This window comes from Sceloporus occidentalis, unplaced genomic scaffold (assembly GCF_023333645.1).
Source record: "Sceloporus occidentalis isolate IW3139 unplaced genomic scaffold, rSceOcc1.0.p SCAF_1, whole genome shotgun sequence".
Classification (NCBI taxonomy): domain Eukaryota; kingdom Metazoa; phylum Chordata; class Lepidosauria; order Squamata; family Phrynosomatidae; genus Sceloporus; species Sceloporus occidentalis.
Genome location: NW_028316981.1, coordinates 161316993 through 161335744, shown reverse-complemented (window position 1 = coordinate 161335744; position 18752 = coordinate 161316993). Strand labels below are relative to the sequence as shown.

Here is an 18752-nt window from a genome sequence, read left to right as displayed (position 1 = left end):
TATGGGGGCCTCCATGATGGTTGTGCTTTGCCAGTGTGTCACTTGCACACTGAGGAACTGATGCCCTGTTCCAGCGGAGCATTGCAGGTGAATGAACCTTTCAGCACAGACATCCAGACTACACAGAGCTGGCAAATACAAACATAACTGGAACTCTTCTTTTTAAAGGAATACAAATGACATCCTTTGTTCAGCATCTGTCCTAGGCCTCTATGCTGGGAGAGGCATAACACACAGGGCTTTCTGTAGACCTAAGCTTTTAGCAGAAAAGACAGACTGGGCTCCTCCACTCACCAACACTACTTTTTCTCAGGAAAGCAGCAGAAAGCAGATGGATATGTAAGAGACAGAGTGCCCCATCCAAATATCATAATTACCACCACTACCTCTGGGTCTGAGCTCTGATTCCACACAATCCTTCCACATCAGAAAGACATTCTTGCAAGTATCTGTTATATCAGGGTGGGAATCATACAGCCCTCCAGATGTTGTTAGACTGCAAGTCCCAGAAGCCCTTGCTAGCACAGCCAATGGTGAGTAATGCTGGGAGATGCAGTCCAGCAACTTCTGGAGGGTTGCATGATTTCCACTTGGAGGGTTGCCCTTTTTGGGGCCTTGCTATACTAAGTGTGGGTAAGTGTCCACTTTCAGGGTCAGCTCAAGACATTTTGTTATCTATGGCAAAGAACAAGATTCCATCCTCCTGATGTTTTATCATGGTAAACCATTTTACCATGGAAAACTTTGGCCCTCCAATTATTTCAGTCTAAAATCCTCATCAGGCCCACTCAGCATGGCCAATGTCTAATGAACTGTAGCTCAAAAACATCTGGAGGGACAAAGATTCTCTATCTCTGAAGTAAAGATTTCATGATGGCACACAGCAACTGGGAAGGTGGCATGTGTGTTTACCAAGCTATTTGGGCTGGTAGGATGAAAAAGGGCCTTGTGCCAGAAAAATACTTGAGTCGTGAGGATAGCCCCTTGGGATGTTATTAAGACCCAAGCATAGTTGCTCACAGATTGTCACTGAAACACACACACATGTTTTCCTGTCTGGAAATTAAAAGAGAAAGCATCACTAAATGGGCTGCTCTTAGATCAAAGTGAAATGAGGAGATTATTCTTTCTTGTCTGTTTAAAGAGATGGGATAAGGAACATTTAATCTAGTCAACCTATTATTAGGTTTTTATTTTGCAATTATTGCACTATTGCACAGCTGTGCAAAAACATTGAATGCTCTAGTGCTACTGCTGCGTTAGTTTTCACTACCGCGATTATTGCTGAATTGGCCCTGGTGTGATCATCTCCTTTGTCAGTGGCTGGAAGAGCATCTGCAGAAACTGGAGAGTCAGGGCCAGGCTCTGAGATCCAGGAACTCAACATAATACTAACACTAACACTATATAAATTCCAAACATGGGTTCTCTCTTAGGAAAAATGGAGAAAGTGTGCTAAAGAATAAATTCCAAACTCTATATTATGGTCACAGCTTTCAAAAACTTGCACAAAATTAAAAAAAAAAAGTGCCTTTTTGGTTGGCCTGTTACAGATATTATCTATCTTTTTTTACTTATTTTTGAGCCAGCGTGGTGTAGCGGTTTGAACGCTAAACTACGATTTTGCAGATGAGGATTCAAATCTCCACTCAGCTATGAAAACCCACTGGGTGATCTTGGGCAAATCACACTCTCAGCCTCAGAGGAAGGAAGGCAAAAGCAAAATGCCTCTGAACAAATATTGCCAAGAATAGCCTCACAGGTTTGCCATAAGTTGGAAATGACTTGAAAGCACAAGCAACAATAAAGATACTGTATTACCAAAGTTCCTTCACTTCTGGTGGAATTGGTCTTCTGGTCTAAATGGCCACCCCTGTATCTGTATATGATAGTTCGGATTCCCAAAATGGAGGTGGGAAACCAGCTGTCTCCCAGATGCTGGATTCCAACTAATTGTTTACTGGCCAAGTTGGCTAAGGCTGATAGGAACTGGTTTCTACAACTTCTGGAAGGCCTCATGTTTCACACTCTCACTTTAAAATAGATATTTCAAAGAGGCCTCTTTGTACTTCTGTGGTTTCTATGTTACTAATCTTCAGCAATCCAGCTAGTTTTGGGTGCTATGAACAAAATGATCATAAACTTTCCTTGGTATACCTTGCATATTGATCAGAGACAATACAGTATTTGCAAGCATACTTAATGCTCTTTATTTTCTTAGTCACCAGAGATGACTTTGTAATGTAAGGTTGAGAAACTTTTACCTCTCCAGATTAATTGACTACAGCTCCCACAGTCCCTTACCATTGGTGATGCTGGCTGGGCTGCTGTGAGATAAAGTCTAAAACATCTAGCAAAAGGTGCCCTGCGTCTGGCATCATGCAATAGGCCAGAATCAATTCAATCACTTTCTGACCTCATGTATAGCTTTTTAATCTCTCCCTGGGTACAACATTATTTTTGCTTAAACATCCTATCCTAAAGGGTTCTAGTGAGCTTAAAAACTTGCTTACTACCTTCTATAAATTTAATTAACTCTATTTGTTCTTTGTGCTTTTAAGTCATTTCTGTCTTATGGCACCCCTAAGGCAAATCTCATACGGGTTTTTCTTGGCAAGATCTGTTCAGAGAAGGTTTGTCATTGCCTTCCCCTAGGCCAGTGATGGCGAACCTATGGCACGCGTGCCAGAAGTGGCACTCAGAGCCCTCTCTGTGGGCACATGTGCCGTCGCCCCAGCACAAAGTTTGCCAGAGTTGGTTACTGGAAAGCCAGAGGGACACGGCACTTTGCAATAAATAAGTGGGTTTTGTGTTGCAATTTGGGCACTAGGCTTCTAAAAGGTTCACCATCACTGCCCTAGGCTGAGAGCATGTGACTTGCCCAAAGTCACCTAGTGGGTTTCATGACTAAGCTGGGAATCTCTATACAGGTATTTATTCATTTACTTTACATTATGTTTTTCTCCCATAGGAGACTCAAAACAGCTTACACACAGTACACTAAAACTGAATAATAAAATAATCTGTAATACAAAAAAATTTAAAAAGTATTTTAAAATCCATTTAAAATATTAATTTAGAATAATTAAAAACACATTTAAATAGCTATTACATATTAAGAACAAGCACACCTATTGCACTGCACCAAACAGTTAAAATCTAAAATCCTGTTCAGAGAAGAAAGTCCATGCCTGCCAAAGAAGAGAAAGCAAAGGGGGGGGGGGGGGGCAACCAAGAAGGATCCATAGCCTGGGAGCAGCCCCAAGAAAGTTCTGCAGTTTAGCAACAGCCCAAGAAAAAATCCCCCTCCCCAAGATCTTAAAACTCAGACAGGTATTAGGCTTCTATGGTTTCTTCTATGGTAAAGCTATAGAGAAATTTAAATTTTGAAAACAAAATAATAATAATAATAATAATAATAATAATAATAATAATATTTAAATTTTGAAAACAAAATAATAATAATAATAATAATAATAATAATAATAATAATAATAATAATAATGTAAAAACCAGAATCTTTTGCTGCAATTCTAGGAGCATGCCCAACGGTCTTACGTTTAAGTAGACATGCATATAATTGAACTTGTTAATTATTCACAGAACTAGAAAAATTATTATGCACACTACTCTAATCAAGTTGTATTTATCGTGCAATTCTATATGAGGCTTAGCAGCTTGGATCCTTGAACAGACTTTGAGAGAATGGACACGTACAACAACAAGCACTTTTGTACCTATGAGCATCTCTGATGCAAACATGAACAAACCAGGTAGCACAAATAGAAGATGAATAATTAAACGTAGACTCCATCTCTCAGCTTCTCAGATTCACATAACTTTATTATTATATTCAGAATGCATAACCTCGCCATTTCTGGATGCCCTGCACACATAGATTTTCTTAAAAGAACTGTACGGAAACAGAATCAGAAAAAATGTCTTGGCAGGTTTATTGTTCACTGCAAACATCCCTGCTATCTCAAAATTTGCAATCAGGATCAACCCAAAAGGAGTCCTTACTCTCATCAGGCAATACTAGTGTCTGCAGCTAAGGCCAGGCAGGGAGGCTTGCTATTGTAAGGTACTATGGTGATGGCAGATTGTCCCTAGCGTCTAATAATCAGAGGTTTATTGCCCTCTGACTGCATGTGGGATCCATTCTTAGCTATTTTACTACAAACACACAGACAGGACACTGATGTGAGAAGGCCAGGGATGTAGCTCTGAAGGGGGAGGTATTAATGAGGGTATTGCCCCCCGCAGCAAGAATTCTTCCTTCTAAAATGAAATTTTCCTTCCATACACATATTTTTAGCATTGTAGTAACTTAAACGTCAGCTGAGCAAACACAGCAAATATTCTAGGTGTGAATCATTACTCTGCAATGCTAGAAATTTGGGGATGGAAAGACAATTTAATTTGAAGGGGCAGAATTTCATACCCTCCAACCTTTTAAAGATAAAACTGGAACATATGTGGCCAAGCAACATCAGAGAGTAGTCAATATGGCAAAAGTTAATGTGGAAGAACACACAAACTAGGAGAGGCTGTAGCTATTTGCTTTTACCTGAGCCTACTGAGAAGGATAAGATACTACCCTCTCCTCTCCCCACTGCTGAGTTCATTGACTGAAAATTATTTTTGCACTTTGCACTCAGTTTGCAGCAATTGAAGCTGAGCACAAAAGGGGAAAGAGGAAAAACATTTTAAAAGCAGCTGAAACAGTGTTATAACAGAAGGGTAATCAGGACTGTCCCTGCCAAACTGGGACAGTTGAAGGGTATGGAATTATTGGGGTGGGGTGGGGTGGTGCAGTGCCTTCATTTTGCATGTCCCCCATGGTTACACCTCTGGAGAAGGCTTACCACTATATATATATATATATCTCCTTTCTAACCCTACAGCCCCAAACACCTCAGTGTCCCTGAGCTTCTAGCAAGGGGGAGTGGGGAGAGGCATGGGGATACCAGGCACTTGGGAGAGTGGGGTGGGTGAGGATTTCATATTATTTCACAGTCTTTTTTCACATCTGTCTTCATGGTTACGGCATCATCTGGATCAGGTCCCCCACGGGGAGCGGTGTGGGAGTGGAATTCCCTGGCACCACAGTGGCATTGGAACTGCTGCTGTCTAGGCTGCTGCTGCTGCAGGACAGAGCCCCTTCATTCAGCCCCCTTTTCCAGTCCACTGGTTGCCCACAGACTGGCTCACATTCTTTCTCTAGCTCCTCATCCGTATCCGAATCTGGAGCCGTGTGTCGGCGGATCCTTGACATGGCTTCCTTCAGCTCCAGGGCATACGACCTGCGCTGTGAGGGAAAGATGGGTTCTGGTTCTTCCTCTCGTTGTGGTAGGCCAGAGACACTTTCCTGGCATGGAACTGTTGATGCTCCTGTATCCTCAGGGCAAGGCAGTTCCTCCTGTGTATTCTCAACCTGGAAATTATTGGGAGTTGGGAGTGGCAAAGCTTTCCTAGGGCTGGCCAGAGATGAAGGAGCCCTTCTAGGCTGCCCTGTTCCATAGTTTTCCTCAGCCACGGCCACCTCAGCTGCAGAGCTTTCACTAACCGTTTGCCGAGGACTCCCTGGCCCCAATATTTTACTTTTTCCTGCCTCTGTGAACCCCAACTCACTCACTGATAGACCCAGGATGCGAGCAGCTCGCTCCTCCATCGAGACAGGGGCTGGAGAACCAGGGGAAACGGCAGCTTTGACCTTGTCCAGGCCCTCTTGGCCCAGGTAACGGACATGCTCTGTCCGGGGAGCCGGGATGTAATGGGCCTGGATGACCACACATGTGGCATCAATGACAAAGAGACCTCCACGCCGCCGTGGCGTCAGCTTTGACAATGATCCCTGGCTCCCCCCAGCCTCCCTAGTATGGCTTGGCTCCTTCCACTTGGGCATGAGGTCTCTGATGTACCTGTCTCCTGCTTTGTTCCCACCATTCCTTACAACTCCAGGGGGACAACCCACAGCATGGCTAAAGCCCCAGCCTGCAGGGAGTGTGTGTTGAGGGGGACAGGCCACGGGCACCCCCTTATTACTTTTACTTATCCGAGGGAGAGTATAACTACGGTCTTGGGGGCTCATGTCCCAGCTGGGCACCAAGCCATTGATGGACTCTGCACTTTCTGGCTGCCTCCGAGGGCCGCCCCACGTGCTTGCTCCAGAAAGGTAGCTCCAGCTACCTGGGATTTTAGCCTGGCGCCTCCCTGCCTTCCTCCCAGGACCGTGACTCTGTGGTCCCCTGGTCTCATAGGTCCCTGCTATTCTCTCCCCACATTTCTTGGGCCCCATTGTTTGGTGCTGCTTTCCTGTTAAAGCTTCTTTGCATGGACTCTGGCACATTGGTGGTGGCTGTTGAGGCTGGACTGTGCGGTGGGGTGCCTCATAAGATGGGGGAGCAACATAAGGTGGAGGATGGGGCCAGTTTTCTTTGCGGGGGCCCTGCCCAGCCCGGAGGCGCAACAGCATATGGGCTTCGTAGCTTGGAGGGGCCCGGACAGGGGGATCACACCGGCTTTTAGCAGAAGCTCCTCTGGGATACCACCAGCAGCTTGGAGTGGCAGTAAAAGAGCCTCCGGTGAGGAAGTCTGTGGGGCCATCCCTTCCCAGGTGGCTGACTGCTCCCCAGCTCCCATCCCTCCTATGGACTGGATGTAGGCCACCATAAGTAGGGCTACGTTGTGGTGGCAGTGGCAATGGTGGCTGCCATTGGGCCTTTGGGGAGGAGGTCACCCTGCTCAAGTCCTTCCCAGAAAACCACTGGCCCTCCTGCTTCAGCAGGCTCCAGCGTGATGGGAGCTGGGCATCGTGCCAGTTGGTGGAATCCTGGAGCACCCGGGGGACGAGGCGACGCCGGTAGGGGGACAAATCTGAGACAAGCTGTTTCTCCAAGAGCCTGGGAAAGACAGAGAGAGGAAAAGTCTGTGAGTTCAGCAGAAATGACACAGAAGTAAAATAAAGCCCATGCTGGACACTGGGATGCCAGCGTTGACCTGAGACTTTTTGTTGCCTAAACCACTAAGCAAGACAGCAACTCTTTCCCTCACCCACCCCCTTCAGAAGCAAACTAGATTGGCAATAGAATATTATTTCAACACTGGGAATGGGACAATATCTTTTACTGCCCATAAAGGCAGATATTGATAGAAGATTTGATTCACTGGTTTTGCAACTATTTGTAATTACCTGGGCCATCCGACGTCAGCTCAAAGTGAGGCAAATAGTTGCAAAACCAATGAATTGAATCTTCGATCAAGTGGCCTGGGCTGCCACTTATGTCACTGATGACGCACAGATGATTGACATGCATTTTGAAGCAGCACAATCTAGTGGGGATGACAATCATGCCAAAAAAGAAGTGATTATAGGGGGACAATGAAAAGATCCGCTTTCATAGTGGTCATGATGGACCTTTTGGAATTGATTCACCAACACAGAGCGAAGGCGAATCGCAAACCAGTTTAAAAGTAAGTGGGAATTAACCCTCTATGTCCCTCCCACACTTTCAGTAAAGCTGTGTGTACTGAAGTTCCCACTGCATTTAAAAAGAGAACCTTTTTCTGGTGTCACCTGTTTCTCCCTTGCAATATTGTTCTTGTGTGGCTGTTATTAAGGCTTTCCAACAGTCATTTCCATTCCCTCCAGACCCATTAACACTTCACCTAGCTTTAATTCAAAATGCACTGGGATTACTTGAGTACTGGCAGGCAGTGGAGTGATATTCTGTCTTTAGTTGCCAACTAGTATTGTTGTTGCTTTAATTTAAGGTAGGCTTCTTATAAAAGGGGAGAGTAAAGTGGTAGGAAAGTATAATCTAGTCCCTACAGCTTCTGTTCCTGACTGATAACAGCACATTGATAAGACTCATGGTAGACCTATACTCAAAAGTACACAGGGCCAACAAAGGTCCTAGTCTCCACTGAATAGGTTGAAGACTTCTAAATGCAGCACAACTGGCTTACTAAATACTTTAAAGGCACCAGATCCTATCTGATCTTGGAAGCTAAGCAGGGTCAGCCCTGGTGAGTACTTGGATCAGAGACTGACAACAAATCACAGGTGCTGTGGGCTATATTTCAGAGGCATTGACTGTCCAAACCACCTCTGAGTCTTCCTTGCCTAAGAAAATCCTCTGAAATCCATGGGTCGCCATATGCAGGGTGACTAGATGTCCTCCTTTCCCAGGACATGTCCTACAATTTTAAGCAGGGCTAAGAAGCATGGGTTTATATTTATACGAGTGCGTCTAGGTTTTATTTTGGAACACCCTCCTTTTTTCTTGAATGCCCTACATTTTATGGTACCTTGTCCTCCTTTGTGGTTATGACATCTGGTCACCCTGGCCATATGTCAACAGGTGACATACACACACACAAAGTGAAGGAATACACAATGCCACATACAGGGATGTGGGGAGGGGGACATAAAGCCATTATGGGGGAAAATGATCTAACTGCACCACAAGCACAACCCCCATTTTCTGTTAGCAATTAGGAAGCAATTAGCATTTGCTGAGCAGAATCCGAGGACAACACTGGCGTTAGGCAAGTGCCTTGGTGGCAGATACTGGGGGGACAGTAGTGGTATTACCCCTGAATGGTGTGGCTGTTCCCTTGTGGACCCTTCTGCACTGCATTATTACAGCACTATGATTCCACTTGTAACTGTCATGGCTGCATCCTATGAAATTCTGGGAGTTTTGGTGAGAGGCATCAGAGGAGCTTTCCGGATGAGACTAGTAAAGCCCTCTCCCTCAGCTGCCAGTCCCAGGGAGTTCCATAGGATGTTGCCATGGCAATTGAAGTGAAATCATACCACTATTGCAGTGTGAAAGGGCCCTTTGTTGGAGGGCACAGCTGCATGTGCCATACAAACTGTCATGGGTACCCTAAAATGCTCTAGAGACTCAAGTCTGTTGGGTTCAACTGTTAGTGCAGTCACCTTGCTTTGGCACTTGGGTAGGAGCACCATCTTGTTTTTTGCCTCATAGACCAGTCTTGGGGAAACTGATGGCCGTGGAAGGAGTTCAGCATCTCTCTTCCTGCTAATTCTTCTTTACACGTTAACTCTGCTGTTACCATAGCAAACACACGAGTTGGAGCTGCATGTTTGCTGAACTAACTTCTGGTTCATTGTGGAGAAATTATGTTTATGCTTGAAAATCATGATAACATGGAATATTGCCCCCCACAAACATGAATCTTATTTTACATTTTATGATGCTCATTGCTATTAAAATTGGTGTACTGTACAGAATGTGAATTGATCCCCCTACAGGATACTTTGAAGTCCTGCTATTTGCAGGGTAGGAATCATGAGTCTCAGCAGATGTTGTTGAACTACAGCTCCCATCAGTCCTAGCCAGTGTATCCAGCGTATCATTTCTTGGCCTTCAAAACACTTCACACCTCTCTTTAGAACCTGTAAATTATTTAATTATCATCATTATCTGACTTCTATCCTGGCTTTCCCCCAAAACTGTAACTTGAGATGGCTCACAATAAAATTTTAAAAACAAGTGAAAATAAACACATAAATAAAACAACAAAACTAATGATTATAGTTTTAAATTAATTGAATTAAAAGTGGTATACAGTGACATAAATAAGGAATAATATTAAATATTATTATTCACTGATCACAGTATGGACAGAATGGGCTTGATACAATTTTGGTTGATGCTAATGGCCATTAAGTCAGCTTCAAGTTATGGTGACCATATGAATGAAAGACCTCCTGCTCAGGTCTTCAGAAGTCAGGGCTGTGGCTTCCTTGATTAACTCAAACCACCTGTAATACACCTACTGCCTTCCACTTTACCTAATATTATTGTATTTTCTAATGAGTCTTCTCATTTCATGATATGTCCAAAGTATAACGGTCTCAATTAATCTTCTTAGGAGAATCTAGACTTGATTTGCTCTTTGACACATTTATTCATCTTTTTGTCAGTCCATGATAGCTGCAGAACTCTTCCCCCATCACCACATTTCAAATGAGATGATTCTTTTCCTATCAGCTTTTTGACACATTGACATAATAGTTCCCCATACTGTTAGCTAACACATCTGGACAGCTGGGGAAGGCAGCCATTGTGGCTTGCATCATGCAACCTAATGAGTTCAATGACTCCATTTGGTAAACTTTGAACCAAGAGATAGTCTTGAAGCCATATGCAATACCCATATGCATCCTCCTGACCAACACTAATCCAGCCTTTGATGCCTATTAATAGTAGTGCTGTATTGTGTGTATTCATAATTTGCTCTTCAGTATTTATAATTTGCCACTCTTCTTCCCACCATCTCTGGTGAGATCCATGTCCTCTGCTAGTCCAGCAATGGCAAATCACCAGCATCACTGATGCCCTTCTGTTCTTCCCTTTTGATTCCATTTCACTCCATGTCCATCCAGGACAGCTAGCACATTTCAGTAGCTTCTCTTCCTTCTTTACAACAATTTTTTAAAAGTATTTTTAAGTGTGCAGTTGGACACAAAATGTGCAGCTGAGAGGTGGAAATGTGCAGTTGACAAAGTGGGAGAAAAAAATTAGGCACATCTTATGCATGTAGATTATTTCTCTACATTGGAATAGAAGTTTATAGCTACATAAACTTGGGAAAACTCTTGCAGAAACTTGGAAAAAAAATAATCCAGAATTATTGTGAATCTAATGGTAGGAAATCAGTGTTTTAGTCAGACCTGTATCAGCAGTGTATATTAGATAAAATAGCTGGAATAACTTCATTATTGAATTAAGGCATCATGGAACTAAGACAGATTCACATATGGATTGTTGCAATGCAGCCAGTAAGAAATATGGCAAAAGCACCACTGACACAGGGTGCAAGCAAGGAGTCAAGCACTCCTTCTACTCAGATGTTTATTTATATTTTAGTGTGGGGTGAGTTAGAAAACCTGCTTTTAACTGCTTTATAGCCCTTTCCTCGTCAGGCAAGGTCTGTCAGCTGGACATTGGAAAGGCTCCATCTGTGTCACAGTCTGTCACGGCCCTATTTTCTTTCCTAAAAATATAAATATACAGTGATTTTTTGCCTTTCCAGTAAGTTGACATTAGTAGCAAGCAGTGCAAAAGAGGACCCAGCTAGGTGGAGGAACGAAGTATCCCTCTGGTTGATTTATTTCTCTTGCAGAACCTTCTGACTTTCATTTCTTACAGTTCAAGCCTTGAGCTGAACCCCAGTTATGCTGACAGATAAAAACAACATAAAACCCAACAACATTTAGATCCTATATGGGTCTCCTATAGCTAAACTTGTATATATTCCTTGAACTAGATTAGTCTTCAGATAAAGTGAAATGGAAAAGAAGAGTGCCTCTGAGCATGTGCACAAGAATGCCTATCTATCTGCCTGCTTGCCTTGAGTATACAGTCCATATGTTTTAAGGAAACAGAGTTTCCAGAATTGCATATATGACTTCCAGATATATTTGCATCTTAGTATTTATCTTTTTGGAAATTAAAATGCTGATCCAAACTCAGCCATCAGTCCAAGCCAATATACTGCCTCCAAAATAATGTAGTAGTTAAGAGCATGTGCAGTGAGCTGCCAAGTCCCTAGTTCAAATCTCAGGTCAATTATTAGCCAATGTCCAGCCACAGCCTTCTAGTCTATATTATGGGCATTATACTATACTACTTTGTTTTCCATTGCTGTTGTAAAGATGCCTTATACTAATGCCTTATAATAAAAAGATCATAACGGGAAAGAGCTTTAAAAATAGCAATTAAAAATATACTGTAAAAATGTTATTTAACTTCTAGCATTTTATCTTTTTAGAATGCAGTGCCTTCTATTACTTACAATGCACCCAAATCCTAAATTAAATTCCTTCCCCACCTCCTCCAACAATCCAGGGGTGACCTTTCACTTGATGCAGCCCAAGAACACTGTGATACCAACCCATACATTGCTCTCTATTGGTTCACCAGTGTCAGGAGTTTAATTTTGTCTCCCTTCTCTTCAAGCAGCACCCCCTGCAAAAGAGTATAGGACTCACGTGTACTGCCCGGCCACACTGTGGTGCATCCAGGGGGCATTGTAGCCTTGCCCAGTCCATGTCCCCCCTGCTTCCATGGTGCTCTGGCTGGAACAAAAGACTGTGTTAAATTCAACAAAGAGCAGGGTTGTTCTCTCGAAGCCCCGAAGGCACCTGAAATCACCTGGATTCAAACATTCAAAGATCATCCTGGTTGCCGGGACATCTAGCAGCTGCTGGAGCCAACCCAGCAGCACCAAGAGAGAAAGTCTGGGAGTGCATTACACCCACATGCAGCACACAACAAGCAAGTCCCTTGTGCAGGTGGAGAGGGTAAGGATTGCTGGCAGCAAGTAGCACAAGGTGAGGTTCACTCAGTTAAGCCCACTGCTCAGGGCCAGGTGGCTGCAAGTGACACCAATGGAGAAAAAGAGAGAGAGAGACTGAAAGAAACAGAGACACGTGGATATGCACACACGTGCATAGTGCAAAGGCACATCAGAAAAACAGCTACGCCCACTGAGACTCTCTCGCATTGCTACACACTCTGTTCTCTACATAGAGACTACATAGGCACACACACACATACAAAGCATCTCTGCCACCACAAGCTGCTGCAAGAACAGTTACACAGCTACAGCTATACAAGACACGTCAGCACACTAAGGACACACCACATCACACAGGCAAATGCTGCATTCTCTCAGTTTTTCACACACAGAACAAACACACATGGCTTCCACACATCACCTCATGCCCAGAACAGAACCTATCTCAGCCCATGTCCTCCCTTCTTTGCATTGTTCCCATGAAACCCTTTGTTGATAAATTATGATAAAGAAAAAACATGGGTTTTAATTCTTAAATGCTTTCTGCTTCTGTGTTACTGTCTGTTGTAGGTGTCACACCATCCTCCTGGGTATTAGAATGAATTGTGTCATTGTTGGTATAGTACTGAGAAAATTGTGTATGAAATATAGGAGATGTTGTTTTCACTTAGATTTCATTGCAGTATTTATCTCAATGGTTTAAACTCTTCTACTGTCTGTTTTTGTTTTAAATTTATCTTGGGATAAATAATGATAAAGAATGGTATGGAAATCCACTATATAAAATGAATAAATCTATAAAATTGAACTGTGTTCATGTAGGACAGGAGCATAGATTTGTTGCCTCTTTCCCTTATGACTTGCTGCATTGCTGTGGGCCACAGACATGCAAGAGTTTGTGTCATCCACAACACGCTGCTTTCTGCCAGGGCTCAGCTGTACTGTGTCACTAGAATCTACTTCCTGCAACATCCCTGTTAAGTGTATCCTTGCAGTATTTAGCCATCACTGAGATATAACATGTCATGTCACCTCACTGGGAAGGAATTATAACTTTGTGACAGAGCACATGTTTTCCAACAGAGGTCTCAAGTTCAATCCCCCGCATTTCCAGGTGTGTGTGTCTGTGTCTTCAAGTTACCTGTTGACTTATGACAACCCCATAAATTTCTTAGGGTTTCATTAGGCAAGGAATACTCAGAGTTTTTTCCAGCTCCTTCTTCTAAAATATAGCCTGCAGCACCTGGTATTCATTGGCAGTCTCCCATCCAAGTACTAAGCAGGCTGATCCTGCTTAGCTTCCAAGATCAGGCAAGATCTGCAGCCTTTATGGGACTTAGCCTTTAGCATCTCAAGGTAAGCCTGGGGAAATGCTCTTGTCTGAAATTTTGGAGAGCTGCTGCTAATCAGTGTAGAGGCAGCCCAATACTGAGCTAAATAAATAGACCAACAATCTGACTTGTTATAAGACAGTTCCCTGGCTCTCCATTTTGCTATGTGTCCAGGTCACAGTTCAGGTTTCTCATTTACAGGCACCAAATGGTTAATTCACTTTTTTCTGTCTTTTTAATCACCGCTTGGATCTTCTGCCAGAAGCAATGAAATACCTTGAGTTGCTGGCAATCACTTGGATCCAAAAGTGGGAACACGGCGCTACATGCCAAGCCCCAATAGACTTGGGAACACAGAATCTTGACAAGGCTAGCACTGTACATTGGAACCCTTGGGCACCTCCTCAGGCCCCAGTGGCAATAGAAGGCCCATCGCCAGTGCTTAGAGATTTGTGGCTCTGCTGTGGGTCTTCCCAGTTGTTCACTCTCTGACACAGCAAGGAAAGGAACAAATCTTTACAGAGCAAGAAAAGGAGCAGTAGCTGCCACATACCTTACCTCCCAACTTCCCCTCTCCTTCTTCCTCCCTCCCCTGAAAGGTGGTGGAGAGATTGGATTGAGTGAACAGGCAATGGAAACAGGGAGGTAAAGTGGGATGCCCTCTGAGATCACCATGCCGGGGTCTTCAAAACTTTGATCCTGGACTCCAGCACATTTAATGGCGCTGTAATAAGAGAAATGTTGGTGCCTAATCCGTCTCCCATTACTGTTGTGCAACAAGATGCAGTGGCCCAGATCCCATCGATTAAGGACATCCAAGAGCCTTTTAAGAACTTGACAACCGAGCATGGAATGGGAAGCGAGCATCACAGGCTTCAAATGGACCAAGAGACAGTTCAGATATTCTCTTCATGGGAGAGACAGTCCATTCCGCTAGAGCCCAGTGCCCCAGTCCCATTTTAGTGCTGGAAAGCAAGAAGCTTCCTCTAACTCCACACCTTCAGAAAAACCCATCCAAGCCCTCACCATGGGAAATGCAGTCTCTCCCTTCTTCTATTCCCTCCTTCCACAACACACACATACACACATTTCCCAGTAAATGAGAGAGTTCAGTACAACTCCCACGCCAGCTCTTATGAAGCCTAGCAACTGAAGCACCAGCATGGCAACTGCATTGGCAACGGCTGGCAACGATGGGGGTGGCTAGCCGAGTTGCGTGTGACACAGTTCCATTTGTTATTTGTGGGGTGGAGAGGAAGAAGAGGGGTAAGGTCTTGCAATTTTTTTGTTCCCATCCCATTGCTGTGGCAGCAGCAGCAGTAACCATAAGTTCCCAAAGGCCAGTGAGTGACTGGAAAGAAGGAAAAAGGGGTCCAGGTTATTCACACATCCCTATACATCACTTTAGTGTAACACAGTACTTAACAAATTCGACCAAATCAACCATAAAACAATCCTGCGACACATGCAATTTTTACATCACGATTCTCATTTGACAAACAAGAAACCCTTGAGATGTTGTTTTTTTCTTTTTTTAATGGCTCTTCTTTTTTTACCTTTAACAAGATCCTGATCACAGCATACATCAGCCTAGCCAGCCTCACACAGAGAGCTCACCTTTCCAATATTGGTGAGTGAGACTGTTACTCAATGCCCAGCAGCAGGTCTAGTAAGAAAAGAAAAAGTAGCAATGTCATATAGAAAAATACCCAAAAATTTCTCTCACTTCATCTCTCTCTCATACACACACACTCCTCCATCTCTCTGGTATATGCTAAATACAGCTCTCCTTGACATTAATACAAGATTCCTCAATGTAACCACATATGTATATAGCCAGTTCTGATCTCTGACAAGGATTTGTGCCAAAACGTGTCTGAAGCATAACATCATGCCCTTAGTTTAAATCACATAGTATATTGGTTATTTCATTGTCACATCTGTACTTCTATATATTTTTTATTATTAAAGTATTTTATTTATATTTACATTTATGTATACATGACATATTTCAAAACAAAAGAAAAATAAACATTCCATTTAAAAAAAGTCAAGCTTTCGAACTCTGACAAAGGAAACTAAATGTGGAAGCTTTTGCATGGAGAAGTTGTGGTGACAGGGCCAAAAGTATTTGCAAGCATGGAGGCAATGCATGGTCAAAGCACATCCGAAAGATGGCCATCCAGCCTCTGTTCAGAAAAAACCCACCATTCTCCAATGCAGCATATTCCACTGACAAGGAGCTCTTACCATCAGGCGGTTCCTCCTAATGTTTAGGTGGAATCTACAGATTCCACCTAAACATTAGGATGAACTTCTTGACAGGAAGAACTTCCTAATTGTAAACAGAGACTGGATGGCCCTCTGTCGGAAGTTCTTTGTGTGTTCCTGCATGGCAGGGGGTTGGACTGGATGGCCCTTGTGGCATCTTCCAACTCTATGATTCTATGAGGCAAGCAAACAAAACATGTGAGCCACTGCAGTTGCTTGCTTGCATGAGACCTAGTAGTATGCACCATCCAACAATATTATTGCTATTAACTACACCATGCATTCAGCTATTCAATGGCAAGCACATTTTCCACACAGAGAGTAAGAAACACTTGCATTTAAATAGCCATTCATTAATAGACCACATGTCTAGAACAGTGTTCAGAAGTATGTGCTTCACAAGCAAGAGTGTCAGTTTGGAAACAGACTATTTTACAAATCAGTTGGTAAGGCACTGCATTAATAGATATAATTTTCATATAACCAAGGTTGAGGAATTTTAAACCTTTTAGATGTTTTGGGTTCCAGCTCTCATAATCCCTTACCATTAACTGCTGGCAAGAGCTTTTGGAAGCTAAAGTCCCAAACATCTGAACAGCCAGAGATTCCCTACTTCTGTTATACGCCAACAACTGATTGTACTGAACATCTGCTGAAGAGGATTCAGTTTAGACTACTCTATTCATCCATCCATTCACACCACAATCCCACTTTCACAAATCACCAAGTGGAACCAAAATAATAGAGCACTGTACCTGTTAAACAGCCATGACTTTGTGCCTGTGAGGTTTGAAGTCCAGTCTTGACACATGTAATATTATGAACGCTCTACCCAGTCAACCCTCCATCTGCTCCCGGAGATGCTGATTTTGTCCACTGTCATCAGTTTCTTGATTCCTTCGTGTGTCCTTAGACAGAATAACATCAATAACCCAGAGATTTCAGGGCCTTTCCCTGTTTTATGTATCACCAACCAATGCCAGGTGCTGTAGGCAATGTTTCAGAGGCAAAACCACTTCTGAGTCTTCCTTGCCTAAGAAAACCCTATGAAATTCAAGTGGTTGCCATAAGGCAACTTGAAGTTGCACCCCCCCCCCAAAGTTCTATTAGCCTCAGACTCAAGACATTTAAAGCTGAAGTAGTCTTTCAACCAGTATGTGCAGCTTTAATAACCACTACCTTCTTGTCCTTCTCCCACCCTGCTAGGAATGTGCTGCATCAACAAAGGAGTGGGGGTGAATGGAAAGGGATTTTATGTAGGAGAGACTGCGTAAGGACAGGACAGAATCAGATACTTAGGTTATCAGTGCCATTTCTGTGCACCCTCACAAGATCAACCCAGTACATAAGCATTCGCTGCCCTTTTATGACAACCCAAATCTGTTGCCAAAGGCAGTTCCATAATCGTACCAAATGGTAGAACTGGCCCTGCAGGTACCATTATCACCTGTAGCATCCCTTCAGCACTTACCCCCTTCCCATAGCCAAAATTTAAAAGCAGCCTTCTACCAATTTCCCTCTATGCCTAGGAAAGCCCCAACTCAGATGCCTCTCCTTTACTCAGATAAACTACCAGTTGTTTGGAAAGTGCCGATGGATACAACTACCTTCTTGTCGTTCTGGTTCATTTTCACTCATTCTGGCTCTACGGCAGAGAACCCAATTTTGGGATAGCTGCCTTGTCCCAATGGCTTTCTCCTTTTCCTAGGGGATGCTATCACCACCCATGGCTCCAGCTGGATGCCAGGAGGGATTTCCGCCTTTTTAAAAGCCATGGGCAGAACAAACAGGGATTTGGTGTCTGGGCGGTGATGCTGGCTCAGCACATTCCTGGCCCTGAGGACACTAGTGAGGAAAGAGGAGCGACTAGTTCATGGACAAAGTAGGACTAGATTCAGGACAGGACAGGACAGTATGCGGTACTTTTGTATGACATAATGCCTGGAAGATACATAGAAATAGGGCTGGCCACTTAGGCCAGAAGAGCTTTGCAGTCTAACAGTTCCAGCAATAACAGTTTTGATTCTCATTTTACACTGCACCCAAATTGAATTGACATGCCCTTTAAGAAGTATGAAATCCTCTAACCATTTTACCTGAGTGCACAGGACTGCATCTTCCGATGAGAATTCAATAGGGATGCATCTGGCATTTTGTTTGCAAAGATGGAACTGTTCTAGTTTGCACTTAGTACTATTTTTTATGTCCATAGCTATAGATATATGCCTGAATGATGTTAAAATATACAGTCCGTCCTCGCCTTACGCGGGGGATCTGTTCCGGATCCCGCCGCATAAGGCAAATTCCGCCTATGCTCGAGCCCCACTGGAAACAATGGGGCTCGCGCGCGGGGCGCAACGGGCACACGCACCCATTAATTGAATGGGACCACCGCCCCTTCCGGCCCGCGCGCGCCCCACGGCTTGAGCGCGTATGCTCAAGGCTGCGTATGGCGCAGGCGCGCTGTATAATAGAATACAAATGGTGGCTCCTGCAATAGCGAAAGGTAATACAGATTGTACCGAAGATAGTTGCATAGATCTGTGGTTTTCAGTCTTGTCTTCAAAAGATCTTTTCTACATTGTCTTATCAGCTGAGAAAGCCATGCCTGTTAAAAAGAATTCTGAAGGAACTCTAGTGTTGGAACATACAACTGGCAAGGACCTCATAACTGCACGGAGTATACGCACTGAAACACCAATATTATGGCTATATGAAATCTACTTAATTTATGGCTATATTAAACCTTCCAGTGGGAGCAAGGGCTCCAAGTAATTTGATGGCAAAATGCTTTGGAGTAGCAACAGATGG

The 18752-nt window shown here is 43.6% G+C and overlaps 1 protein-coding gene across 1 annotated transcript; it reads right to left on the bottom strand.

Moving 5' to 3' along the window:
* Window positions 1–4879: 4879 nt before the first annotated feature.
* Window positions 4880–12403, bottom strand: DDN (dendrin). Its single transcript, XM_089508373.1, has 2 exons — window positions 12032–12403; window positions 4880–6905 (listed from the first exon to the last, which is right to left on the bottom strand). Exons 1-2 carry the CDS (start codon window positions 12217–12219, stop codon window positions 5045–5047), a joined length of 2049 nt encoding a protein of 682 aa, XP_089364499.1. The 5' UTR covers window positions 12220–12403; the 3' UTR covers window positions 4880–5044.
* Between the last annotated feature and the right edge of the window lie 6349 nt (window positions 12404–18752).